The sequence below is a fragment of the Bos taurus genome, chromosome 13 (genome assembly GCF_002263795.3).
Source record: "Bos taurus isolate L1 Dominette 01449 registration number 42190680 breed Hereford chromosome 13, ARS-UCD2.0, whole genome shotgun sequence".
NCBI classification, from domain to species: Eukaryota; Metazoa; Chordata; class Mammalia; order Artiodactyla; family Bovidae; genus Bos; species Bos taurus.
Genome location: NC_037340.1, coordinates 74386561 through 74413942, shown reverse-complemented (window position 1 = coordinate 74413942; position 27382 = coordinate 74386561). Strand labels below are relative to the sequence as shown.

Sequence of the window (27382 nt, the reverse complement as noted above, 5' to 3'; positions counted from 1 at the left end):
GTAGCTGAAGGAAAGCTGACAAGTCCTACAGCACCACCCCCCACTCTCTCCCACAGCCTGTCTGTTAGTTAGAAGTCCGTTAATTAGTTAGAAACCAGAAACTCTGCTGTGTTATTGACATTTACTGAATTGTGGTCTCAGGCACGTCTCTTCCCTTCACAGTTCCCCATCAGACAACAGGGAGTTTGCACCAGATGGTAGATGGTCTGTACAAGCTCCAACCTTCCTGACCCTCCCTCCTGCTCTCAGGACAATGCAATCTGGACAAACATTATCTGCAAACTCTGCTATCAGCCTGCTTCCTCCTCCCCACATCACTCTGGGGCAACATCTTTACTCTTTGGTCTTAATCAGAGTTTGAGTGGAGTGAGCCAAAGAGAAAAAGGACGATGGGAGGCCAGTGTGGGAGAGGGAGCAAAGAAACATAGGGACCATGGGAGACTTACAGAAACAAAGAGATACTAAGAGCTTAATAGATGCACATGGATCAAACAAAACAAGAAGGGGTGTGCCAGTTGAAATGGAAAGTGAAAAGAGAATGAGGTCCTCCTACAACTCTCAAAGTTATCAAGATGAAGACCTCCGATGGTGGCATTCACTCCTAATCTAGCCTGGAAAATGAGAGCAGCTTTGCCCACTTTCTCTGGTTGACCAGAAGACCCACTGCAGTTGAGGGGGCTAACAATCAAGAGCCACCCGTAAGAGACCCTTGCCCAGGGCTGTGGGATGTGGATGCCAGCTAGTCACGTTGATGACCTCAGGAACCCAGTGTTCCCACCAGGAAAGGAGGTGGTTGGCTTGACTCCAGCTCTCAAGTATCCAAGACACTGACCACTGAAAGATTAGGCTGGACAAAGGCAGCCAGACATTTTTATGGTCTGGAACAACCAGCAGGACAGCTTTCCTTCAGAATGGAGTCTTCTGTTCTTCTGAGCCTCTTGGTGCTATCCCTCCTTCTGGTGAATGTCCAGGGACCTGCTCTGACTGATTGGTTCTTTCCCCGTAAGTACTGGGGCCTCAGCCCTTGCCCTGGAGAGAAAGAATATGGCTGGGAGGAAGAAACAAGCTTTCCACCACCTTAGCCCTGGGCCTGGGCTAGAGATGAGGGAGATACTTGGGTTATTTCTTCCCTTTTTCTTTTCTATGGAAGATCTCTTCAGTGAATGCAAGAATCCAGACCTGGGCAATTCGTATTTTCAGCCCCTTTGAAAGGGAAGGTCTTTTGGAGTTGAGGTGGGGTGGTGGGGTGTGTATCACAAAATCTAGCATTTAGGGGAGGGGCTGTAAGGATCTGGGATGCGTAAGGGACTTTTCCCTCACCCCATGACAAAAATAGCCCCCTTTCTTGAAACGCCACCTCTATTAACTCCTGAGTCTTTCAAATGTAGTTCTAGAAAGTGTTCCCACCTCCCCAGGGGTTCCTTGACTTTTTGAAATTCCTTTGAATTTAAGACAGTAATACTCCATGCCTGGCATGCTGCAGTCCATGGGGTCGCAAAGAGTCGGACACGACTGAGCGACTGAATAACGACAAATAGAGTAATATTGATAATTGCTACCATTTACTGAAAAATCTGAAAGTAGGGATTTAAAGAGAGGGAGTCAGACTTGGTGGGTACAAATTCTGCTTAAATTCCCTGTGCTTCAGTTTCCTCATCTGAAAAGTGGGGAATATTAATAGAATTAGCTTCATATAACAATTATGGCGATTATGTGAGATAACCTCTTTACAATGGTTGGAAGAGTGCTAGGCTTATGGTTAACTTAACCAGTGTTAGTTAATATTATTGGGCATCTGTGACGATGATTATAGCTTTACACGCTTTGTCTTAATTCTTCATCACCTCTCTGTAAGGCTAAAAGGATTTTATAAATGAAGAAACCAAAGTTCAGAGACAGTAAGTGGTAAACCAAGGATGAGAATTAAAAAACCCAGCTGTCTGACTACCAGGGTGAACAATATTGCTGCACAATAGCGCCCCCCAGAGGAACCCCCAAACACTGTTTTCTCAACCAGCCCAAAGCGACTAGATTGGCTTAGTTACACCAGTGGCTTTCAATGGGCTATTTTGCCTTCCAGGGAACACTGACAATGTCTAGAGGCTTTTTTGGTTGTCACAACCCGGGAGTGCTACCGGCAGTCTAGTGGGTAGGGGCCAGGGGTGCTGCCAAACGTCCTACAGTGGACGCTCTACAAAATGACAACCCTCCTCTACCCATCAAATAATTATCTGGCCCAAATGCCTCCAGTGCCTAGGTTGAGAAATCTTGCCTTAGCGGGCGGGGCTAGGGGAAAGGAGGCAGAGAGTGAGGGGTGGTCAGGAGAAAGGTCGCTGCAGGCAGCCCTGGGAAATAAATGAAAGTCCCCCAGGAAAAGGACACCTGGGGATGAGCAAAGTGAAAGCAAACTCCCCTGACTCCCCAGAATTGCCTTGGGTCTGGACAAGTGTGGACACTGTGACTGTAAGACTCATGGTTGTCGGTCCTTCCCTAGAGAGATGCCCCAGAATCCAGGGTAATTGTGAATTCAAAGAAAGGGATGAATGTTCGAAGAACAAAAAGTGCCCGAAGCATGAGAAGTGTTGCTTCTTCAGCTGCGGAAGAAAATGCTTAAACCTCCAACAAGGTAAACACATATTGAGAGCCTCAATAACCAACCCCTCTACCCATGTCCTCCCCTTCTGCTCCTCTGGGCTGGCCCTGTCCCTTGTTCACCAAGGGCTGGTCTCTGAGCAAGACTGTTGGACTTGGGAAACTTGAAATTTAGATATATCACCGCCCCTATTTTGATGTTTGACATTAGGGAGTATCTTTATCCTGTTGGGCTTCAGGTTCCGCAAGCAAAATCTAGGTATAAGGTTGGGACTGAACCACAAAGTCTCTTGGCTCCTTTCCACTCTTATTATTTTCTTACTATTTTTTTTTTTTAACCCTTATGATTTTCTTAGTCCCCAGGGGGCCTGGCAGCCCACTCCAGTGTTCTTGCCTGGAGAATCCCATGGGCGGAGAAGCCTGGTAGGCTGCAGTCCATGGGGTCGCACAGAGTCGGACACGACTGAAGCGACGCGGCAACAGCAGCAAGGGGGCCGCTATCGGTTCACCATATATCAACATTGTTGCTGCAAATGATAATTAAGATGTTTGTATTTCTTAAAAATACAAAAAAAATAGCTTTTTGCTCCAGATTCACTGCCTGCCTATACAAATCCACTTTAGCATTAGGAAATCTTTGCTGACCACTCCAGACCAGAGGGCCTATCCTTGCTGATGCAGTCTTAACTCCATGCCCATCTACCTCAGCTCCAGAAAGACTATCAACAAATTTTTTTTAATTAAAGTGTAATGTATATGTATTACATTATACGTAGGGTCCCTTCGCTGTTCACCTGAAATTACCAGAACATTGTTAATCGACTGTACTCCAATACAAAATAAAAAGTTTAAATTTTGAAAAAAAAATAAAGACAAGAGTTAAAGTATAGTTCCTTACAATGTTTCAGGTGTACAACAAAGTGATTCATATATATATATATTCTTTTCAGTTGCCTTTCCATTGTTAATCATTACAAGATGCTGAATGTAGTTCTATACGTGCTATACAGTAGGTTTTTGTTGGTTATCTATTTTATGTATAGTAGGATGTATCTATTAGTCCCAAACTCCTAATTTATCCCTTCTCCTTCCTTTCCCTTTTGGTGACCATAAGTTTGTTTTCTATGTCTGTTGAATCTATTAAGACTATCAGAGATTCTTTATTCACTCATTTAAGAAATGTTTGTTGAGTGTCTCTGAGACGTATAATAGGATTTGACCTATTATAAAGAGGTTGAGGAAGCCTTCCCTGAGAAAGTAAAACTAGAGTTGAGTTCAGAAGGATGGGCAGCAAATTTCGGGGAAAAGTGGGTGGAAGGGCTTTCCAGGCACAGGCAATGTACACATACAAAGTCTTGATGGATTCTGGTGTCCCGCCATCAAGACTTTGTACATGAGTGTGAACATGGTGAAAGGGAGAAAGGGTCTCGGTAGGTAGGTTCTTGTCGGACGAGGGTCTCACCTTGATCTTAAGATCAATGGAAATTCACTGAGGTGGGTGGGCACATGGTGTGGCTTTTACTCTGCCTACGAGGCAGGAATGGAGTGACTTAAAGAACTTCAAGATGAAAAAAAAAATGGTTTCTTGGACTAAGTAGCTGAGAGGGTGGGGAAGAGTCAGATGTGTCTGAAAGGCATGTAGGAAGTGAAGTCAACAGGGCTCGACGGTGGAGTAGACTGGACAGGCAGGGGGACAGTGGGTTATTCGTCTGCCTATAGTTGAGGAATTCTGGACGCAGACTTCCTGAGTTCAAATCTTAGCTCCAGTTCTCACCAGCCTATTTATCTTGGGCAAATTAACCACTTTCCCTTGTGATGCCTCAGTTTCTAGATAGCAAAAAGACTAATGTTAAAGGTTATTTGAAAGATCAAATATGTTTATGCAGGTGAAATGCTTAGGGCAATGCCTGGCATCTAATAGTCACGTGACACATGTTAGCTCACATTATTCAGTCATTCATGACTGGGAGCTCCTATATAACAGAGGCCATACTTTTGTCTCTTTAAGCACTGAGCACGTAGTAGGTGCTCAAGGAATGACTTATTCAGTTCCAGGCAGGATACATTTTGTTCTACCCTCAGCATTTGCAAAATCCTACACTGTGCATGACCACCTGCTAAGAATGGGGTTCCAAGATGAAATCAGACATGGTCTCTGCTCACTACCTCACAGAAGCTCACCACCTCATAGATGAGACCGAAGATGAAAAAAATGGCAAACGCACTCACATGACTCAGAAGCACAGTAGAAAAATGCAGGATCGAGTGAGGCACCTGTGGGGGTGCGGTGTGGAGAATGGAGTTCAAGATGCCATAGTGGAGTTGATGTCTGGGAAGGGTTTTGAAGGGAGAATAAGAGTGTGATTAATGAACAATGGAAGGGTGGCAGAGGGAATATGGAGTGAAAGGTGTGTGTGTGGGGGCGGGGGGCGGGTGTTGAAGATTGTGGAAGCCTGAAGCTCAAAAGGGGACTGTGGTAGGGGAGGAGGCCAGAGCGCCAAACAGGAGCCAGACGAAGTGTCTCTAGGCCACGGAAGACCTGCTCATGAAGTCAAGTCTTAGCTGTGGAATGACACAATTAGCTTGGTCTCGGATCCGTCAGGTCCTTCTCTCTGGTGGGCAGCAGGAAGGACTGATTGTAGGAGCCAAGGATAGAGGCTGCAAGATCAATATGAGGCTCTCTCAACAGCCTGAGACTTAAGGAGAGGGGCAGACAGGTGAGCTTTGAGAAGGTAAAAATCAACAGGACTCAACTGTTTAGCTGTGGGAATTGACTCTTGGGGAACTTACAGTTTAGCCCGGACCTGTGTTAGTTTGCTAGGACTGTTGTAACAAAGCAGCACCGACAAGATGGCTTAAACCGCAGAAATGTATTGTCTCACCATTCTGCAGGCTAGAAGTTCAGGGTCACGTGTTGGCAAGTTGGTTGATTCTTTGTCAGGTGGGGAGGGAGGATCTGTTTCACACCTCTTCCTCTAACTTCTGGTGGTTTGCTGGCAATCTCCGGTGTTCTGTGCCATGAAGATCCTCGATCTTCATGTTCACATGCTGTCCTCCCTGTGTGTGTGTCCGTGTCAGAATTTACCCTTTTATTATTAATTTTTTTATTGCAGTATAATTAATTTACAATGCTATCTTACTTTCAGGTATACAGTACAGTGAATCGGTAATACGTTTATCCACTCTTTTTAAGATTCTTTTCCCATATAGGCCATTAGAAAATATAGAGTAGAGTTCCCTGCACTATACAGTGGGTCTTTGCTGCTGCTGCTAAGTCGCCTCAGTCGTGTCCAACTCTGTGCGACCCCACAGACGGCAGCCCACCAGGCTCTCCCGTCCCTGGGATTCTCCAGGCAAGAACACTGGAGTGGGTTGCCATTTCCTTCTCCAATGCATGAAAGTGAAAAGTGAAAGTGAAGTTGATCAGTCGTGTCTGATTCTTAGCGACCTCACGGACTGCAGCCTACCAGGCTCCTCCGTCCATAGGATTTTCCAGGCAAGAGTACTGGAGTGGGGTGCCATACTAGTTATCTATTAGAACTTGTCCTTTTTAAGGGACACCAGTCATTTTGGATTAGGGGCCCATCCCATCCCAGTATGGCCTCATCTTAACTAATGATATAGGCCCCAATTTTATTTCCAAACAGGGTCCTTCTGAGGTGCTGAGGGCTAGGTTTTCAGTGTATGAACTGGAATTGGAGGGGGACTCAATCCATAACAGGACAGAAGCTAACTGCAGAGAAAAAAGGGGCTTGACAATCTGAAAAACTACCCCTTCCATTCCCTGCATGGACTTGCCCTTGACTCTGACCCCATATTCTCTTTCTTTGGCGTGGATTGGAGGGCAGAGTAAGTGGCTTATAATTTGGCAGTTTTGAGGCACTGCTGTATCCATTCAGAACGAATTTATTGAGCACCTAGTCTTGCCAGGCACTGTGCTGGAAGCTGCACATTTAGATACAATCAAGGAGCTCAAAACGTAGCGGGCCTTGAGGGCGGTCTTATTTGCACCTCAGGACAGCCCGAGTGACGAGCAGGGTGGGATTTTGCATCCTCATTTAACTGAAGTCAAGGACAAGACTGGTAATGTGGGAGGTCAATGTGCGTGCCCCGAATTAAGTGCACAGCCCTGAAAACAGAGGCTCCTCACTCTCAGGGGAGACACTGAGTCCAGTGACCTGAAGGGAAAGTGGGGACCTGACCTGATGTTCCCTGGGGATGCAGATAGCCAAACAGCTCTGTTCTGGTCTACAAATGGGCAAATATATCAATGGAACTGGGCTCCCAAGGTGTGAAAAGGTAAAAGGAGCCTGTTTGGTTTCGTCTGTGCTAGTTACTAGGGGGACAATAACAGCTGCTTTTTTTTTTTTGGTGTGGGCACTTTAAAATCTCAACTCTGGCATCTCCCTGCAGACATATGCAGCATGCCCAAAGAAGCTGGCCCCTGCATGGCTCTTTTCCATCGTTGGTGGTATGATAAGACAAATAATTCTTGCTCCAGCTTCATCTATGGTGGTTGTAGAGGAAACAATAACAATTTCCAATCCCAAGCCGTGTGCCAGAGCGCCTGCTCTGCAAAGGGTGAGTCCCAGGGGCCCCAGTCTCTCATCCTTGCCAGGGCCACTCTGAGGGGGGGAGTGTGGGTGTTGCTTGGCCCATACCAGAATAGTTGCATCCTTGACAGACCAAGTGAAGATCAGGAACTGACCAGCCACGATCAGCAGGTAAGAATGAGCCTTGCAGAGGGTGGGACCATGGCTTGCTGGGAAACTGAGGTTGGGAGGGGGTGTGGTTGTGGATCAAAGCTGGCAAGTATTAGGAGTGGGAGAGGATGCAGACATAGTGAGGTCTCAGAGACCAACTTCAGAGAGATCACAGGACATCCAGCCTAGTGCTGGAGAGGTGGACCAATCACCCCTTCCAGGCCATCAATTTCCCCTCATGAGTCTTCGCCAGCAACCCACTCCCAGCCACATCCCATTCAGAGTTTTCCAGAAAAGCCCACTTCCTTTTAGTCTTCTGTGAAAAGATGTACAAACATAACTTCAAGATTAGTTTGGAAAATAAGCTGAGTCCTAGAAGCTCAGTTGGTCCTATCCTCCGTTCTCAACAGGCTCTAATTCGTGAATGTGAAAGGATACACTGCAGCTGCCACCGGGATTCAGTTTATGACCAAGCGCTGTCCATGTGGCTGCAGATGATCCAGGCTGGCTTCCACTGTTCCACTTCCAGTGTTCCAAGGCCTTAGAGCTCCCCTAAACTGAATCCTGGTGCCTGTCTCCCCTTTCTCCATCTCAGCCTCTTTTTAGACATAATCTTTCTCTTTTGATCCCATCTCTATGCTTCTTATCTTTATGTACAACTTCTAGAGCTGCTTGTTTATATCTGTGAAGCTCTCATTTTCCCCAATAAAGCACTTTATTTAGTCTTGTGCCTCTGAGGCTGAATAATTTACGTCTATTGGCATATCACACTTTGCAGGGAGTAAAGGGTCATTGAGGTTTCTGGTGACAGCATTAAAGGGAATGAAGATACTCAGAACCTTGAGAGTTGAGGATTCCAAGGGTGTTACTATACTATTCCTCTGTTTTTTCAAAGCATCATATGGCCCTTTTAAGGCAAGAGCTCTTGGGTGCTGCTACTTTCTAGGAGAAGGGCATGGGTGAAAGTAAGTTTATTTGGGACCTTTCAAGAAATACAAGTTGAGGAGTGGGATAAGTGATACAAAGAAGAGAGGAGTTGATTATGTGTTCGTTACTGTGGTGGGAAAATGCAGCTTAATCCCATTAGGGACCTTCCAAAGAACCTTGTAAAACCTGCCTTTGAATTTTCTTCATTCATGAGAAAGCTGAGGTGTTTAGTCATTGATTTTCATCCTCTACTGGATGCAATGTTGGTTGTTAAATCCCTCACTCTTCCAGACTCTTCTGCATGCAAGCTGACCAAGTTCCTAGGAAGTCAGAGAGAACTCCGAGCAGAGAAGCAGAGCTCTGATACTTGAAGTGGGAAGCTGTTGGTGTGCATCGGATATAATTCAGCCACTGGAGCTTCCGCGGTCGCCCAGTAGTTGGGACTCCGCACTTCCACTGCAGGGGGTGTGCATTCAATTGCTTGTCAGGGAACAGAGATCCTGTGTGCTGTGGCCAAAAACAAAACAAAATTTAGCCATAAAAAGGAATGAAGCACTAATGCATGCTACACTGTGGATGAACCTCAAAAACATTCCACTAAGAAGTCACACAGGGGCGGTAGCTGAGAGGAGCTACCCCAGGTCCGAGGTAAGGAGCAGTGGCTGCGCTTTGCTAGAGCAGCGGTGAAGAGATACCCCACGTCCAAGGTAAGAAAAACCCAAGTAAGACGGTAGGCACTGAGAGAGGGCATCAGAGGGCAGACAGACTGAAACCACAATCACAGACAACAGGCCAGTCTGATCACATGGACCACAGCCTTGTCTAACTCAATGAAACTAAGCCATGCCGTATGGGGCCACCCAAGACGGGCGGGTCATGGTGGAGAGGTCTGACAGAATGTGGTCCACTGGAGAAGGGAATGGCAAACCACTTCAGTATTCTTGTCTTGAGAACCCCATGAACAGTGTAAAAAGGTAAAAATATAGGACACTGAAAGATGAACTCCGTGGGTCGGTAGGTGCCCAGTATGCTACTGGAGATCAGTGGAGAAATAACTTCAGAAAGAATGAAGGGATGGAGCCAAAGCAAAAACAACACCTAGTTGTGGATGAGACTGGTGATAGAAGTGAGGTTCAATGCTGTAAAGAGCCATAAATGTAGCATTTTGAAGTAGCTGGGAAAAGTATTCATTTTTGCTTGCATATTTGTTAATATCTTTACTCCATAAATTGCTGTTACTAAAATCAACACTAAAAGAATGAAAATAAAGTGTTCATTTGCTTTTTTGCTAAAAAAAAAAAAAAGAGCAATATTGCATAGGAACCTGGAATGTCAGGTCCATGAATCAAGGCAAATTGGAAGTGGTCAAACAGGAGATGGCAAGAGTGAATGTCGACATTCTAGGAATCAGCGAACTGAAATGGACTGGAATGGGTGAATTTAACTCAGATGACCATTATATCTACTACTGCGGGCAGGAATCCCTTAGAAGAAATGGAGTAGCCATCATGGTCAACAAAAGAGTCCAAAATGCAGTACTTGGATGCAATCTCAAAAACAACACAATGATCTCTGTTCATTTCCAAGGCAAACCATTCAATATCATGGTAATCCAAGTCTATGCCCCGACCAGTAATGCTGAAGAAGCTGAAGTTGAACAATTCTATGAAGACCTACAAGACCTTCTAGAACTAACAACCAAAAAAGATGTCCTTTTTGTTATAGGGGACTGGAATGTAAAAGTAGGAAGTCAAGAAACACCTGGAGTAACAGGCAAATTTGGCCTTGGAATATGGAATGAACCAGGGCAAGGGCTAATAGAGTTCTGCCAAGAGAAAGCACTGGTCATAGCAAACACCCTCTTCCAACAACACAAGAGAAGACTCTACATGTGGACATCACCAGCTGGTCGACACTGAAATTAGATTGATTATATTCTTTGCAGCCAAATATAGAGAAGCTCTATACAGTCAGCAAAAACAAGACCAGGAGCTGACTGTGGCTCAGATCATGAACTCCTTGTTGCCAAATTCAGACTTAAATTGCAGAAAGTAGGAAAAACCACTAGACCATTGAGGTATGACCTAAATCAAATCCGTTATGACTATACAGTGGAAGTGAGAAATAGATTTAAGGGACTAAATCTGATAGACAGAGTGCCTGATGAACTATGGATGGAGGTTCGTGACATTGTACAGGAGACAGGGATCAAGACCATCCCCAAGAAAAAGAAATGCATAAAAGCAAAATGGCTGTCTGAGGAGGCCTTACAAATAGCTGTGAAAAGAAGGGAAGCAAAAAGCAAAGGAGAAAAGGAAAGAGCCACCATTTGAATGCAGAGTTCCAAAGAATAGCAAGGAGAGATAAGAAAGCCTTCCTCAGCAATCAATGCAAAGAAATAGAGGAAAACAACAGAATGGGAAAGACTAGAGATCTCTTTAAGAAAATTAGAGATACCAAGGGAACATTTCATGCAAAGATGGGCTTGATAAAGGACAGAAATGGTAGGGACCTAACAAAAGCAGAAGATATTAGAAGAGATGGCAAGAATACACAGAAGAACTGTACAAAAAATATCTTCACGACCCAGATAATCACGATGTTGTGATCACTCACCTAGAGCCAGACATCCACATTCTGGAATGTGAAGTCAAGTGGGCCTTAGAAAGCATCACTACAAACAAAGCTAGTGGAGGTGATGGAATTCCAGTTGAGCTATTCCAAATCCTAAAAGATGATGCTGTGAAAGTGCTGCATTCAATATGCCAGCAAATTTGGAAAACTCAGCAGTGGCCACAGGACTGGAAAAGGTCAGTTTTCATTCCAATCCCAAAGAAAGGCAATGCCAAAGAAAGCTCAAACTACCGCACAATTGCACTCATCTCACACGCTAGTCAAGTAATGCTCAAAATTCTCTAAGCCAGGCTTCAGCAATATGTGAATCGTGAACTTCCGGATGTTCAAGCTGGTTTTAGAAAAGGCAGAGGAACCAGACATCAAATTGCCAACATCTGTTGGGTCATCAAAAAAGCAAGAAAGTTCCAGAAAAACATCTATTTCTGCTTTATTGACTATGCCAAAGCCTTTGACTGTGTGGATCACCATAAACTGTGGAAAATTCTGAAAGAGATGGGAATACCAGACCATCTTACCTGCCTCTTGAGAAACCTGTATGCAGGTCAGGAAGCAACAGTTAGAACTGGACATGGAACAACAGACTGGTCCCAAATAGGAAAAGGAGTATGTTAAAGCCGTATATTGTCACCCTGCTTATTTAACTTACATACAGAGTACATCATGAGAGACGCTGGACTGGAAGAAGCAGAAGCTGGAATCAAGACTGCGGGGAGAGATATCAATAACCTCAGATATGCAGATGACACCACCCTTATGGCCAAAAGTGAAGAAGAACTAAAGAGCCTCTTGATGAAAGTGAAAGACGAGAGTGAAAAAGTTGGCTTAAAGCTCAACATTCAGAAAACAAAGATCATGGCATCCAGTCCCATCTCTTCATGGCAAATAGATGGGGAAACAGTGGCTGACTTTATTTTTCTGGGCTTCAAAATCACTGCAGATAGTGATTGCAGCCATGAAATTAAAAGACGCTTACTCCTTGGAAGGAAAGTTACGACCAACCTAGACAGCATATTAAAAAGCAGGGACATGACTTTGCCAACAAAGGTCCATCTAGTCAAGTCAAGTCAAGTCTAGTCAAGGCTATGGTTTTTCCAGTGGTCATGTATGGATGTGAGAGTTGGACTGTGAAGAAAGCTGAGTGCCGAAGAATTGATGCTTTTGAACTGTGGTGTTGGAGAAGACTCTTGAGAGTCCCTTGGACTGCAATGAGATCCAATCAGTCCATCCTAAAGGAGATCAGTCCTGGGTGTTCATTGGAAGGACTGATGTTGAAGCTGAAACTCCAATACTTTGGCCACCTGATGCTGAGAGCTGACTTATTTGAAAAGACCCTGATGCTGGAAAAGATTGAGGGCAAGAGGAGAAGGGGATGACAGAGGATGAGATGGCTGGATGGCATCACCGACTCAATGCACATGGGCTTGGGTGGACTCTGGGAGTTGGTGATGGACAGGGAGGCCTGGTGTGCTGCAGTTCGTGGGGTCGCAAAGAGTAGGACATGACTGAGCGACTGAACTGAACTGAATAAGTCACACACAAAAAGTCATATACTATGAGATTCTATTTACATGAACTATCCAGAACAGGTAAATCCATAAAGATAAAAAGAGAATAGTGGTTGCTAGGGGCTGGAATAGGCTGGAGAGGGTGTAGAGTGACTGCTAATGGTATGAGGTTTTCTTTAGGAGTGATGAAAATGTTTTGGAATTAATAAGGTGAAAGTTGTGCAATATTATGAAGGTACTGAAAAGCTACTGCACTGCTACTTTAAAATTCTTAATGTTATGTAATATGAATTTCACCTCAGTTTACAAAATGGATTAGGAAAAAAAATAACGAACTAGAACTGTCTCCTACAGCTGCAAGTAAAATCAGAGACAAGCCAAGAATATGACCTACGGATGCTGCAAGCCTTAAATTGGAAAGTTCAATAGAACATTCTTCAGGCCTCACTGCTGCAGCTAGCTATGAGGTCATAACTGACATTTATTCCCCCCTCCTCCACTCCCTGCATCACTGATTCCAAATCATACTCCGAGGTGATAGAAGCTCTCCATTAGCTATAACCTCCTCTCCTGCTTTCAAAGCACCACAACTTTAACAGGCACTCTGAATATTTGGTTCATTTTGAAATCAGGCTGTTTCTTCCCCCACATGCTACTCATGACAATACCTTTACTCTTTGACAATGATTAAAGAACAGTGGTGCCTATCCAGTTAGGTGGTACTGGGGTAAAGAATCCACCCATCAATGCAGGAGATGCAGGGATCTTTGATCCCTGAGTCAGGAAGATCCTCTGGAAAAGGAAATGGCAACCCACTCCAGGATTCTTGCCTGGAAAATCCTGCGGACAGAGGAGCCTGGCGGGTTACAGTCCGTAGGGTCACAAAGAATTGGACGCAACTGAATGACTGAGCACGCACACACAACGAGAAGGGGTGGCCCAAAAAGAAGGAAGAGAAAGACAGAAGAGAGATGAATGGCAGGGAGAAAGAGACCCAGACAGAGGGAAATGCAAAGAAAAAGAGAGAAATAATAGGCAGTATAAGAGAAAGGTGTCAAGAGAAGCAAAAACAAACAAAAAACAAAAGCAGTGTGAGAAAAATAAGCAGACCAAAATAGATACGTCTGGAGAAGAGTAAGATTAGAAAGAAACAAGAGAACTGGGATCTTCGTGATCTCCAAACTCCCCCTGGAAAACAGAAGATCCTGAAATCAAATATACCCTTCTGCTTAGGGGGTCTAGAAGCCCCTGACAAGCTTTGTTCTCCTCCCTGGTTGACCAGAAAGCCAGAGAGCCTCAATGAGATGAGAAGAGGGAGCTGCCTATCAAAGAGCTCTTCCCCACAAGGGTTGACGTTGTGGGAGTCAGCTAGTCCCACTGACGGCCTCCGGGGCTTGTCGTTCTCCAGAAGAGGGAGTGTGGCTGGCTTGGCTCCAGTGATGTGTGGTTTCCTGGAGTGTCAAGCTAGGCCGGGGCAGCCAAAGTTCAGAAGCAGAAGCTGCAGAGCAGGAGTTCCTGGTTTTGGTGCTGCCAGCCAGGCGAGTCCCTCCTGTAATGGGGTTCCTCAGAGTTTTGCCAATCCTGATACTATTCATGCTCTTGGGGGGTGTCCAGGAACCTGGGCTGGTGGAGGCATTCTTTCTAAGTAAGTATCAAAGTAAGTATCAAGGCAAGAATTGAAGACTCAGTCTTCCTAGTGGAGAAACTGAGCTTGGCTGGGAGGAAGGAACAAAAATTTTTGCTGATGAGAAATGTGTTCCCCCACCTCTGTCTGAGATCCTGGGGGAGAAAGAACTGTATCCGAAGACCTCCTTTTAGCCCCTTTCCTCCTGGTTAAGATGTCCTTGGTGAATGCAGAAACCCGAGCCTGTGGCAACTGACTTCCCACCATAATTATGAAAGGGCTTCTTCCTGGAAGGGTTTGGATGAAACAGACTAAGGGAAGTTGGGAAAATTCCCCATAAGAAAGGCCACTCCCTGCCCCCAGCACCAGCTACATCAACTTCTAAGTCTTCTCACTGTAGCCTTCCAAAGTCTCCCCACCCCCACACCCGCACCTACAGGGGATCTTTGTCTTTGGGGTAAAGAAGGGTCTTTGAAGGTCCCCGGAAATGCTGACATAATGAAGACCCCTGCCATTAGCAGCAGAGAGAAAACTGAGCCCTCAGACAGCAGCGGAGCCACGCATGGCAGGGCCAAATCTTGTTCCACTCCCTGGTAGCCGTGTGAACTTGGCAAGTTTACAGCACCTCCTTTTTTACACAGTGTGAATGGTGACAAAGCTTACCCAGAAGAGCTGTAAGGAGGGCTGAAGGGAAAAGAACAGGGACACAGCAAACACTCAATCAGTACTGGTTATAATGATGAGCAGGAGGAGGATGGGGATGGCGGGTGGGGATGGTGCTGACGTCCCGGGCAGCTTGACAATGGCTTTACAAGGTTTGTCACATGAATCCTCAAAACAGCCCTCTCGGCAAAGGAAGAAAATCAAGGTTCAGGGACAGTTTCTGCCACACCGAGGGATGCACAGAATTCAAAAGCCCTGATTCCAGAAAGGGAGTTCGCAACCACTGAGAGCTGCAACCCCCCCTGCCCCCAGCCAGGGAACATCCAAATACGGAAAGGCCAAGTGACCAGAATAGTCCTGGGACGAGCATCTCTGTCCCTGGAACCTTATGGATGATGGGTTTAGAGATCAGATGTTGAGCGGTTATGTGGTTGGGAGTGGGGATATCGTTGGGGAAATTCTGAGCTCCCTGAAGGTGAGAGGTGAAGTGAAAACAGCTTCCCTCCTTTGGTGATGGTGTCCTGGCCCTGGGAAGGGAGGGCTCCAACCCCTTCAAGGTTCCAGATGAGTATATCCTTCTGTCCCTCAGGGCATTGTCCCCGAAACAGGGTAAGATGTGAAATACAAGAAAGAAACCTATGTACGAACAGCAGAGATTGCCCAAAGAAGATGAAATGTTGCCAGTTTAGCTGTGGAAAGAAATGTTTAGATGTCGACAAAGGTAACTCACCAATCCCCTGGGTTACCTGACACCCTCACCCCTACGGCTACTTTCTGCCACCTGTGCTGGTATCGTCATACTCTTCCCCTAGCTTGTTGATGACTGGTCTCTGACCAAGAGACCAGATGCATCTTCAACTTGGCACAAATCCTGTCAATGCTGGGCTGGGGAGGGTGTTGACAGACGTGGGTTTCATCTCATTTCTGCCTCTATTTAGGTGTGTGATGTGAGTAATGTAATTTTTCCTCTAAGGGTCTTAGTTTTCCTGTTTCTAAGAAAGGTGCTAAGTAGCTATGGAAGTCTCATCAAATGCCAGCACGGTGGCAGGTGACATGATAGCTATAAAAAAACGGGTATATGATCTGTATTTCCTAGCTTCTTTTCTGGTCTCTCTGTCTGTAGAAATTCTGGATGCCTCTCCTAGACATCTTTGATCTCTTACACTCTTTTCTCTCTGCCCTTATCATTGAGCTCTAAAGAAGACCTTGTCCATCAAGCATTATTCATTCATTAAACAAACATTTACTGTGGCCTTGACACCCGTGATGGGCTCCACTTGCTCAGTGTAGCCGGGGGGACAGGAAAGGAATCTGTGATTTAAGATCTGAAAGATGGATAGAAGGTAGGAAAAATGGAAGGGAAGACGTTTCTGGCACAGGGAACAGCATGTGCAAAGGCCCTGTGTGAGAAGACACCATCCTCAAGCTAGGAAGCCCAGAGAGCAGAGAAGAGCATGAGTATGGTAAGAGATGAGCACGATAAAGCTAGAGTAGGTAGAGAAAGCTCTGACAAGGCAGGGCCTTGCCAGTCAGAGTAAAGGATCTTGTCTCAATGTTAAAAGCAACAGACTATCTACATTCAAATCCCTTACCATCTATATGTGACCTTAGGGAAGTGACTTAGCCTCTCTGAGTCTCAGTTTGTTCATCTGAAAAATGAAGATGATAAGAGGACCTACCTCATAAGACTATGTGTTAATATATATCAAGTACTGAGAACAATGCCTGACCCTTTAATAACTGTGTGCTCATCGTGCTTCAGACTCTGAGGTTCTAAAGAACTCTATTTGTACCTCCTAGGGCTGTGCACAAAACAGCTGCTCAGTAAATGCTTCCGTTCAGGATTTTTTACTGTAAACATTCCTGAAGCACCCATGCAGGATGAGTTCTGTGCCGTGCGCTAAAATTTTCATGCCTTTGCATCCCACTGTCCTCCCATCCCATGCCTTTGCACATGCTTGGAATGTTCCTTAGGAGGCAGACATCCAAACAGCTCTGCCCCTCAATCTCCCTGCAGATGTGTGCACTTTGCCAAAGGTTCCTGGCCCCTGCAACGCCTACTTTGTGCGCTGGTGGTATGATCAGCAAAAAGAAACCTGCTCCTCATTTATCTATGGAGGTTGCCAAGGGAACAATAACAACTTCCAATCTGAAAGTGTCTGCCATGCTATCTGCCCCCAGAGAAGTAAGTCCCAGTCTCCATGCTAACCTGGGCCACCCTGGGAGGCCTGGTGTTGACTAGTCCATTCCAGAAGCCTGGCAGTCTTGGGGCTTATGACCCAGAGGTAAGAATGCAGCTCACAGAAGGGTAAGTAGAGGATGTTTTGGGAAAGAGAGGGTGGGAAAGGGAGCAGTGGTCCAAGGGATGTGGGTGAATATGAAATGAATGGTGGGTACAGACAGAGTAAGCAGAGGTGGTGGAGTAGCTGAGATCAAGTCAGAAGAAGGCCCAGTGAACGGACCCAGAGCTGGGCGCCATGCACCAGCCAGTCGCTCCAGGCCTTAACTTCTATCAAACCTCGTCACTGATTCTTTTTATTTTCTTAAGGTGATTATAGCCAGGGCAACTACATGCTTTATTGACCAAATCAAGATACTTTTAAGAGTGAAAGGAGATGCCATTAATTATTACACTGGGAACAACAGGCATAAACTGGGACTATTGGAAAAACCAGAACACACGATCACTCTATGAGCCCCTGATGACACTCCACTTCTGTTTTCTCTCCCTGTGAAATGATATAAAAATGACGCCATCTCCTTTCTTCCATTAATTGCAAGCTATGGTCCTGAAGGTGAGAAGGGCCCCAGCATCTCACCAGGACATCATTTTTCATCCTGTTGTCTTGCAGGGTCAGTCAGCTGGCTGGGATAAAGAAAGCTGGAACAACCTCCAGGATTTGGCTCTTATTCCAGGGATCTCTCCAGGTGTGCCTGACAGATGTTCCACGTTGGCTTCCACTGGTTGAATCTCAGCTGCTAAGACCTTGGCGGTTCCCTTGAGGAGCCCCATGATTTGCTTACATCCTTTACTCCAGCTCAGCTATTCTTCAAACACAATGACCTTTGCTCTTTGATCCCTTCTCAGTGTGTGACCCTATTTCTTCAACTTTCAGGGCCCCCATTTATCATTTGGAAACCTCCAGTTCACCCCAATAAAGCGCTCTGTGAGGTCTGAGTTCTCTGCGGCTGAATAATTCACATCTGTTCCCTCTGCAGAGAATACATCATTGGATCTCGCAGTGACACCAACGGAGTATGAAAGAAGAGTATGAAAATCCTGTAGAGGGCTGATGATATTTTTGTCCTGGTGCAATTGCCATAAATTTGCTTAAGAATGGAAACAGAGCAGGTCCAGGTTTTGTCTGGACTAAAGCTTGGAAGTTCCTTTAAAAAGGAATGCACACACAGCCCAGGGGGAGGCCGAGTCGGCTGGACCTGCCGGGGACGCGGGGGCGCGAGAAGCAGGACAGGGAGGTTGGCAGGTGTGGGGTGTAGCGAGTGGCGTAGGGAACAGAATTGCTCCCGGGTCCACGATGCAGCCCCCGGATGAGGCCGCAGTATTTACCTTATATGATCGGGCCCCATGGCTGGCGGCGCTGCTGGCCCGGAGCCTGAGACGATTATGAAAACGTGTCAGGCGAAATGGGGCCAGGGACCCGGGGGCTGGGAGGTTAGGGGGAGGCAGTTAGGCTAAGATTTGGGTGACGTTAGGGTGGCCCCAGCAAGCCCTGGTCGATGATGACGTGACCACTGCGCAGTCTGAGTTCTGGGAACTAGGTGATGGAGCGTGTTCTGAGAACGGACTGAGACCGAGAAAAAAGAAAAAAAAAGGAATGCACATTAAATTTAAAAGTGAATATTATTTCAAGTGAGAAAGGAAATTGCACCAATTGCAAAGTTTAAAAAGCTAGCTAGTACTACTAATTGCACAAAATCCATTTAGATGAATTATCAATTTTTTAAAATGTAGGACATTATTTCTGTAAAAGTCAATGTCTATGGAAAGATAATTCAGTCTTTGATTTACTGTGGCTGATCAAAAGATGACTATCTTTCTATTTCGATTATGGTGGGGGTGCATAAATAACACAGCCATATGTGATAGTTGTAGTTCTCCTGCAGGTTTGTGCCCTAAAGATACAGGACTTTTAGTAAATTCTCCTTGTATAATTCCATCAAAAAAGAAGAAAATGTATGGGACATTTAAAATTGTACATAATGAATTATCAAGTATATTCTTGCTAGTAAAGAGCATCTGTTCTTGGGATGGGATGGGGGAGGGAGGTTCAAGAGAGAAGGAACATATGTACACCTGTGACTGATTCATGTTGATATATGGCAGAAACTGAAGAGGAGAAGTTACAATTTAACATAACCTCTTTCTCCCTCTGCCTCTGTAACTCAGCTTGCCCCTTGCAAATTGTAGATCTTGTAGGTCACATAGTGTCAGAAGGTGGGGACTTGCAATACTAGGAACTGGAGTTTATTTCACTCACTCTTATCCTGCTCCTTGCAATTGCCCAACCCCTGCAAACCTGCTTAATCATGCCTGTCCAGGTCAGGCACCCCCCTACCCATCTTGACTGCTGTTCCCGCACACGCGAAACCCCTTTTTAGTTTAAACCAGCCTATTAACAGCTAGTGTTGCCCACTACAGTCTGTCTATAAAAATCTGTAATCCCTTTGCTCAGGGCTCAGAGTTTGGAGTGTTGACTCTTCTGGGCCCACCGGTGTAATAAACCTGAGTTTTCCAACTCTCTGAGTGTGGTGCTTGGTTTCTCGAATACTGGTTTCTGCAACAAACTAATGCAATATTGTAAAGTAATTATCCTCCAATTAAAAAAAAAAGAACACCTGCTCTGAACAGGCTTCTGTAAGAACTAATTTTTTTCTCTTTATAGATTTATTTTTCTGATATTTGGAAGAATTGTTTGCAGAATGATTTTTCTTGCTCCATACATTTTAAACCTTATTTTTCCTCCACTATCCCATCCTTCTAGGTGCATTTTGTACATTTTATTACAACACAACCTCTAGCCCCATTCCTTAGTGTCATGTGGGTGGTAGGAATGTTGCTTAGCACCATTTTTGCACCAAGACAGATGGCAGCAACTTATGATACATAGAAACGTCATGGGAGTGTGTAATTTCCTTGGTCCTGTCTCTTCACAACAAAAATTTGAAGCAATGGATGTTAAAGCTCTCGGACAGACCGTGTCACAGCATCTTGTTACAGCTCAGTTTTATTTAGAAAATTAAAGGAAAATACATCCTCGGGGTGTGAAGGCATGCTGACCCAAAAGATGTGAAGAGAAGAGAGCGAGAGAGCCGGGGAGAGAGAGAGCGAGCGAGCGAGAGAGAGACCCCTGGCCCTTTGGCTCCTCTTTATTTGTTTTTTCTCCTCCCCCTGGGCCTGCCCTGTGTAGATTGGGCTAGCAGGAGTGTTGTTTGTTCTACCTGAGGACCTCACTCCGGTCCTTGGACATTCCTTTGTTCTATTTTCATGGACTTTTCCCTTCCTTGTCTTTTAGCCACTGCCATTCTGGACTCCTTTTTCCTATTCTAACTACCTAACAGAAATAACTGATACACAGTACATAGATGTAGCATACATACATGAATGACTACTTAAACACAGGGGCTTCCCAGGTGGCCCTAGTAGTAAAGAACCAGCCTGCCAATGCAAGAGACATAAGAGATGGGGATTCGATCCCTAGGTTGGGAAGATCCCCTGGAGGAGGGCATGGCAACCCACTCCAGGATTCATGTCTAGAGAATCCCATGGACAGAGGAGCCTGGAGGGCTACAGCCCAGAGTGTCTCAAAGAGTCAGACATGACTGAAGCGACTTAGCATGCACACATCTAAATATATCCCACTAATTCCAAACTCAGGTGCTTCCCCAACTCAACTTCCTTTTAGCTGGATGCCATAAATATCACGGCACAGGAGAGGGAAAGATGGAGTGGAAAGAGAAAGCAGGCTGGCTGGTTAAAAGATCTTGCTTTCAGAGATGATATGGAGCATACTACCTGGGCCACTCTCAGAGTCTTACAAGGGGTCTGTTCGAGTGAGGAGCCCTAAGGCTTGAGGCTTAATAGAGGGCAGCTCCATCTTGGAAAGGGCTCATGCATCTGCCACAGAGAGGGAGGGGACCAACTACACTGAGATGATCACGCTAAAGAGGCTCCTGTAGGTGATCTGGTCCACAGCCCCAGAGAAGCTCTGCCTAAGGAGCAGCATCAGTCTCCAGCCACATGAATGAGCTCGCAACCCATCAGAGCCTCCAGCAAGCATCAACCCTATGAAGACCCCAAGAGAGGACCACCTGGCTGATTCCTTCCCATTTCCTCACCCACAAAAAATAAAATGTTTGTTTTAAACTACCAAGTTTGGGGAATTAAAAAAGTGCTTTATTTGGCTGCACCGGGTCTTAGTTGCATCATGCGGGATCTTGGTTGTGGCCCCTGGACTCTCTAGTTGTGACTGGTACACTCTGGAGCCCATGGGCTTTAGCCATTGTAGTGTGTGGGCTTAGCTGCTACGTGGCTTGCGGGGTCTTAGTTCCCTGACCAGGGATGGAATCTGAGTCCCCTGCCTTGCAAGGCAGAATCTTAACTATTGGACCACCAGGGAAGTCCCTGGGGAAAGTTTATTTGCAACAATTGGTAGATAATTGGAACAGATGAAATAAGGAAGTGAATAGAATGGAAGCAGGAAGCAGGGAGGGGAGAGGAAGAGGAAAGACATGGAGAAGCCCAGGTGAACAAAAAAAGGGGTCCCCAAAAGACAGGGCAAGATAAGAGGGCGCAAGGCTTGAGAAGGGAGCCCCACAGCACACATCTTGCATGTCATTTTTGAATAAATGCCTTGTTTGCTTTGACTTGCACCAAGAGCTTCTAAAGAGAGACTGGGGTACACTTACTGGTCAAGTAAGACCTATCATCTTCTCAACTCTCAGTTTCTCCCTCTTTAAAAAGGGCTGGTTAAATTTATGACTATTTCTGAAAATGATGTTAGCAAACACCTACATTAGGGTCACTGAGGGTCACTTATGGGGCTTCCCTGGTAGCTCAGTGTTAAAGAATTTGTTTGCCAATGCAGGAACCACAGGACAAGCAGGTTCCATCGCTGGGTCTGGAAGATCTGGAGGAGGGCATGGCAACACACTCCAGTATTCTTGCCTAGACACTCCCCATGGACAGAAGAGCCTGGCTGGTCATTTAGGGTAGGAAGGACTTGTCTAAAGTGTGGGTCCTCCAGAAATTGTCTTCTAAGAAATTGTCATCTCAAGAAGGAGAGTCCAGGAATCTTCAAGATCTAAGTGATTTTATCAGAACCTGTGGATGGAATGATACTTAAGGGGCAATACAACAGTGAGAAAAAAAAAAAAATAGAGGTTTAACATGTTTATTGGTGTCTGCTCCTGGTACAGAAGGACATTAGGAGAAAATACTAGAATCTTTGAAAGTTGGGGAGGATCAGGCAGGGTTGGGCTGCAGACCTCCAAAACACTGCTCATTTGGCAGTTTTGCAGAGTGACCACCTGGCCAAGTGGTCTTTGTGTGTGGTGTCTCCCACATTTACATTGCTCTTGCCTTCACACCTCTGTTCTCCTGGGAAGCCTGTTCCAGTCCTGTGCATCTTTGTAATGCAGGCCAAATTACCAAAAAGTCATCATTAATCTGCATCCTATGGGGAGAGCACTTCTCTGGGAATAAAGACGTGGAAATGAGTCTCAACTTTGCCCCTCATTGAATGTATGGCCCGGTTGGGACAGCGTAGGGTGGAGAGGTACTCCTCTCAGAATCTCAGTTTCCAATCTGTTAGATGAAAGTGGTGGACTAATATTCAGAGTATTTCTAAAGTTGAGAAAATATGGAAGCTCAGGAACCCTGCCAAATCTGATAAGCAACTGATGTTTGTCCATCCCATTGGTAACTCTCAGTTCTTGATTGAAGTTTACATGCATGAGCAATTGGAACAGAATCATTCTGCCCTCATGGACCACAGAGTTCCTTGTAAATGGCCCAGTGTGCTTTGTGGATGACAGTGTCTGCACTCTGTGCTCAGACACTCCTGTGCAGAGCCCTCAGGGTTGAGCATAGGTCCTTATATGGAAGGTGCTGTGTCTCCTTGTTGTCAACTGTTTGCTCATTACTCTGCCCCTTAGAGCCCTACTCAAGAGGATACCTTGAGTAGGATTTTTAGGTGTTACTTGTGGTGGCAGGCAGACCCAGGACTCCTTATTTCCCTTCTCCTTCTCATTCTCTTTTCAAAACTACCTCCAGAGCCAGAAATGCCCAGAGGAAGCTGTGGATGGCTTGGAACCTCTGGGAATGAGCCAATAAAGGAGACTAGAGAGTTCTCACAGCCCAATAACTTTCCCCTCTTTTTTTTTTTTTTTAACACATGTACAAAGAGAAGCTTCTAGCAGGAAGCAGACTTGTCCAAAGTCATATAGCAAATCAATAACACATCTGGATCTAAAATCCAGGTTTGAAGGGTAGCAAGGTGTTGCTCGGTGGCTCAGACTGTAGAGTCTGCAAGCAATGCAGGAGATTCAGGTTCGATTCCTGGGTCGGGAAGATCCTCTAGACAAGGGAATGGCTACCCACTCCAGTATTCTTGCCTGGAGAATTCCATCAACAGAGGAGCCTGGCAAGCCATAGTCCACAGGGTCACGAAGAGTTGAGTACAACTGAATGACTAACACGAGGTGTTGCCAGATCCCACAGCCTAATGGGAAATCAAGGTGGACATAATGGCTATTTGTCTTTTTTTTTTTTTTTAATATTCAGCATCTTAATCTCATCCCTACAGATGAATCCTACAGATGAAGAATTCCCTATCCAGGGGAGTCTTGGAATGAGGTAAAACCAGCATTCCAATGTAAAAGCTGAGAGGGTCAGACACTATCAGTCAGGGTTCATTAAAGGACACTGAAACCACCATATTTTGTATTTCAAACAGAGAGAATTAAAAAATATGAATTGGTTACATGAGTATTGGGAGGATGAAAGGCCAAAAGGAGGCGGGGCTGAGGCATCCATCACTCCTAGATTTGGGAGAATAAAAGATTTGGGGTTATCAGATCTAAAAGTTCATAGAAGGGGCCCAGGCATAGCTGGGGCTCACACTTTTGGAAGGACAGAGCTGGGGGCTGTGTGGTGGGCACTCAATCTTCTAAAATGCCCTGCAGCTGGTATTCGGCCCTCTGAAATGAGGGGAAGTTGGCTCCAATGGTACTTGATCTACTGTGTCAGCAGGCAGAGCCAGCTGGTGCTGGATTTCCAAGGAGGTGCAAAGGTATCTGGCTTGAAAAGTGATCTAGAGAGTGGAGCTCTAACTCTTTTCTGCTGCTGGAAAGATGCCGACAGGAGACAGAAAAAATCTTCTCCCTTCATCTCATCTGTCAGTTTTCTTTCAGAGTCTCCCATTCACAGAGTCTAACTGAAGGCAAACTTGCAAAAGAATAGGGAGAACTTTGTTTGTAGAGAGCCCGTCCCCTGCAGAGCGAGGATGGACTTGGGGCTAGAAGGGAGGAGGTTATTGCTAGCATACTCTCTCTCCCAGCCTGTCTTGCAGTCTGTAAACAGGCACTAGTCTTGGGTTCAATCAGACGCCTCACTTAAAACACTGAGTTGGGAGCTAGGAAGCAAGAAGCAAGGATAAGAGAGAATTCATTCTGAGGGCAGCAGCAAGAGCAGAGAGCCTCATCCTGTTTCTGGGGCGCAGTGGGCATGATGGTAAAGGTGTTGGTACAAGGTGGGTCCCCAGTATTCAGGGCTCTGATGATGTGGCCCTGGCTTTGTCGCCTTCCTTGTTCCCATCCATTCCCCTAATCTTATTTTCCTGTCCAGTTGGGCATCCTGCGAACCACCCAGAATTTGAAAAATAGATTTCCATCATGTTTAAAATAACCCGGATTGCATTTGTGTCTGGAGACCCTGACTGATATATGAGGATGGCACCTGGAAGAGTCTAGAAGTCCCAACGATCGTAAAGCTCAGTCACTCAGTTGTGTCCAACTCTTTGTGACTCCACGGACTGAAGCCCGCCAGGCTCCTCTGTCTATGGAATTTTATAGGCGAGAACACTGGAGTGGGTTCTCCAGGGAATGGAATGTAACTTGAGTCTCTTTCATTTCCTGCATTGGCAGGCAGATTCTTTACCACTAGCACCACCTGGAAATCTCAGTGAGCACAGAGGACTTTTTTTTCTCGTGACAGGTTGTCGGCCTAACGTGATGTGGTCCAATGAAGTCCTTCCACAACCAGTTCCTGAAGTTTGTCGTTATGCTATGGGCCCCATATTCCTCTGGGTTAGGTTTTTCTTTGGAAAGGGTGTCCTTTTAGAGCATGAATACCCAGACGTGAGTAACACTGAGGTCATTTACCCTCTTATTCTCTCGTTGCAAGGATATGGATATGATGAAAGAACTGGGGCTTGAGTGGAAATCAGAAAGAATATTCTCTTCAAAATAGCAGGGTAAAGCGAGACCACTTCCATGAATGGTAGAAAGAGCTGTGGGCTTAGGGAACTGGTCTCTACTGCTGGCCCCAGCCCTTGAACTATGTGACAGTGAATAAGTTGCTCTTCTCTCTGGGCGCTGGTATTACCACACCTGCACCCCTGGGAAAAGACAAAGGACCTTCCTCTGTAGACTCACCGGGGGCACTGCCTTGGCTCGAATCCTTCCCACCCCTAGTGAGGTTCAAAGCGACATCAATAGAGGTAGTGATGGGGGAAGAGTGGGCCTGGCAGAGCAACAGGAGGTCCAGAAAAACCCTGTAGATCACACACCTTCCAGGGAGGCCTGGGGCTCCAAACCCTTGTTCTACCTCCGCCTCTTGTCAGGTGAGCTGCACCCCAATGCAGTGTCATATTGGGAGGGGAGAATTGAGCCCTTATAACTGTCATCAAGACCTGGGTTTTGCGTTTGGAGGGCAGTTTTCACTCTCGATCAACAGGATGTATACTTCAGTATCCACAAGTACTGACATCTGAGCTGCTCTAAGACATCGCAGACACAACTTCAGCAGGCTCTGTCAAGAAGATGAACAAACATTTTTAATGCCTTTTAAATACCTTATCTGCCTTTGAGTAGGTCAAGGATTTTTTTTTTTCCTTCCTTTTTTAAGCCACATACCTAAGGCAGTGGCTCACCAACACTAGTACATTGAGAACTCAGAGATTCTAGACTTTTCCAAACAAAACAAACAAACAAACAAAAAACAAGCTTAAAAGAAAGGTCCCAAGGTAGTTCTGATATGTTACAAGTTTGGAACTACTGGCCTAACACCTTCTCCATTTAATATCACAATTCCTGATAAATATCATAAAATGCAGAGCGTATCATTTCTAATTCATCATATTTATACTACTGTACTCCTTCTGCTATTAATTTTGAGACTAAAGATTCTTCCTTCTTGATCTGCCATTCCTGATAAGTATTGTCCAGTGGAGAACATCTCATACCTGTTTCATCATATTTATCTTTTGCACTACTTTCCCTCCCTTTTCTCTTTACCACCTACTTTTGGCATATTAATTCATCAAGCAAAATGAAGACGGACTTACTCAGTGTTCTTTCAAGATCACTGAGCAAGTGAAAAGAGGACATCAGAAGAAGGCTAAGCTTCAGTGAACTTTGTTTTTCATGGCTGGAGAAGCTCCCTATCTTCCTCTCAACCCCCTGCTGCTGCTGCTGCTAAGTCACTTCAGTCATGTCCGACTCTGTGTGACCCCATAGACGGCAGCCACCAGGCTCCCCCATCCCTGGGATTCTCCAGGCAAGAACACTGGAGTGGGTCTCAACCCCCTACCCAAAGCTAATACATTGGTGAACCTGGTTGAGTCAGGCTCCTCTCTCCCTCATTTCCTGAGCTATAGCCTTATTGGTCTTATTTCAGTTTCTCAAATGTGCAGAGCTCCTTTCCATCCCAAAGCATCCATGTAAGCTGGTCCACATTATATGGATTCCTCTCTCTCTGAGTCTTCAGGCATCCTATACTTCTCTGTGATGGCCCTTATCATGGTATGAAGCTAAATATTTTAAAAAATTGAACCATAGTTTATTTGGGTTTCCTTGGTGGCTCAGATGGTAAAGAATCTGCCTGCAATGCAGGAGACCTGGGTTTGAACCCTGGGTCAGGAAGATCCCCTGGAGAAGGGAACAGCCACCCACTTCAGTGTTCTTGCCTGGAGAATTCCATGAATGGAGGAGCCTGGCTGGGTATTCAGTCCATAGGGGCTCAAAGAGTTGGACACGACTGAGTGACTGACACTTCGGGATTTCCCAAGTGGCACTAGTGGTAAAGAACCCATCTGCCAATGCAGGAGATAGAAGAGACTCAGCTTTGATCCCTGGGTTGGGAAAATCCCTTGGAGGAGGGCATGCCAACCTACTCCAGTATTCTTGCCTGGAGAACCCCCACAGACAGAGGAGCCTGGCGGGCAATAGGCATAGGGTTGGAAAGAGCTGGACACGACTGAAGTGACTCAGCATGCACTTAGGTTTGATTTACAATGTTGTGTTACTTTCAGGTGTACAGCAAAATGATTAATATATACAAATATTATTATATATTACATATATATTATACATGTATATAATACATATATTCTTTTTAAGATTCTTTTCCCTTACAGGTTATTACAACATATTGAGTATAGTTACATGTGCTATACAATAGGTCCTTGTTGGTTATCTATTTCATGTATTGT

General features: G+C 45.5%; 1 protein-coding gene and 2 non-coding genes across 4 annotated transcripts; all 3 read left to right on the top strand.

The window, feature by feature from the left end:
* Nucleotides 1-588: 588 nt before the first annotated feature.
* Nucleotides 589-17829, top strand: SPINLW1 (serine peptidase inhibitor-like, with Kunitz and WAP domains 1 (eppin)). Of its 2 annotated transcripts, XM_025000848.2 has the most exons (6): nucleotides 589-1002; nucleotides 2495-2626; nucleotides 7006-7173; nucleotides 15241-15372; nucleotides 16669-16836; nucleotides 17504-17829. In XM_025000848.2, exons 1-6 carry the CDS (start codon nucleotides 912-914, stop codon nucleotides 17524-17526), a joined length of 714 nt encoding a protein of 237 aa, XP_024856616.1. In that variant the 5' UTR covers nucleotides 589-911; the 3' UTR covers nucleotides 17527-17829.
* A 344-nt stretch (nucleotides 17830-18173) lies between these two features.
* LOC112449397 (small Cajal body-specific RNA 17) lies at nucleotides 18174-18316 on the top strand. Its single transcript, XR_003037970.1, has one exon. It is a non-coding gene; the product is annotated as a small Cajal body-specific RNA 17 (non-coding RNA).
* Nucleotides 18317-18383: 67 nt separating this feature from the next.
* LOC112449458 (small Cajal body-specific RNA 18) lies at nucleotides 18384-18466 on the top strand. The gene has a single exon (XR_003038021.1). It is a non-coding gene; the product is annotated as a small Cajal body-specific RNA 18 (non-coding RNA).
* Nucleotides 18467-27382: the final 8916 nt, after the last annotated feature.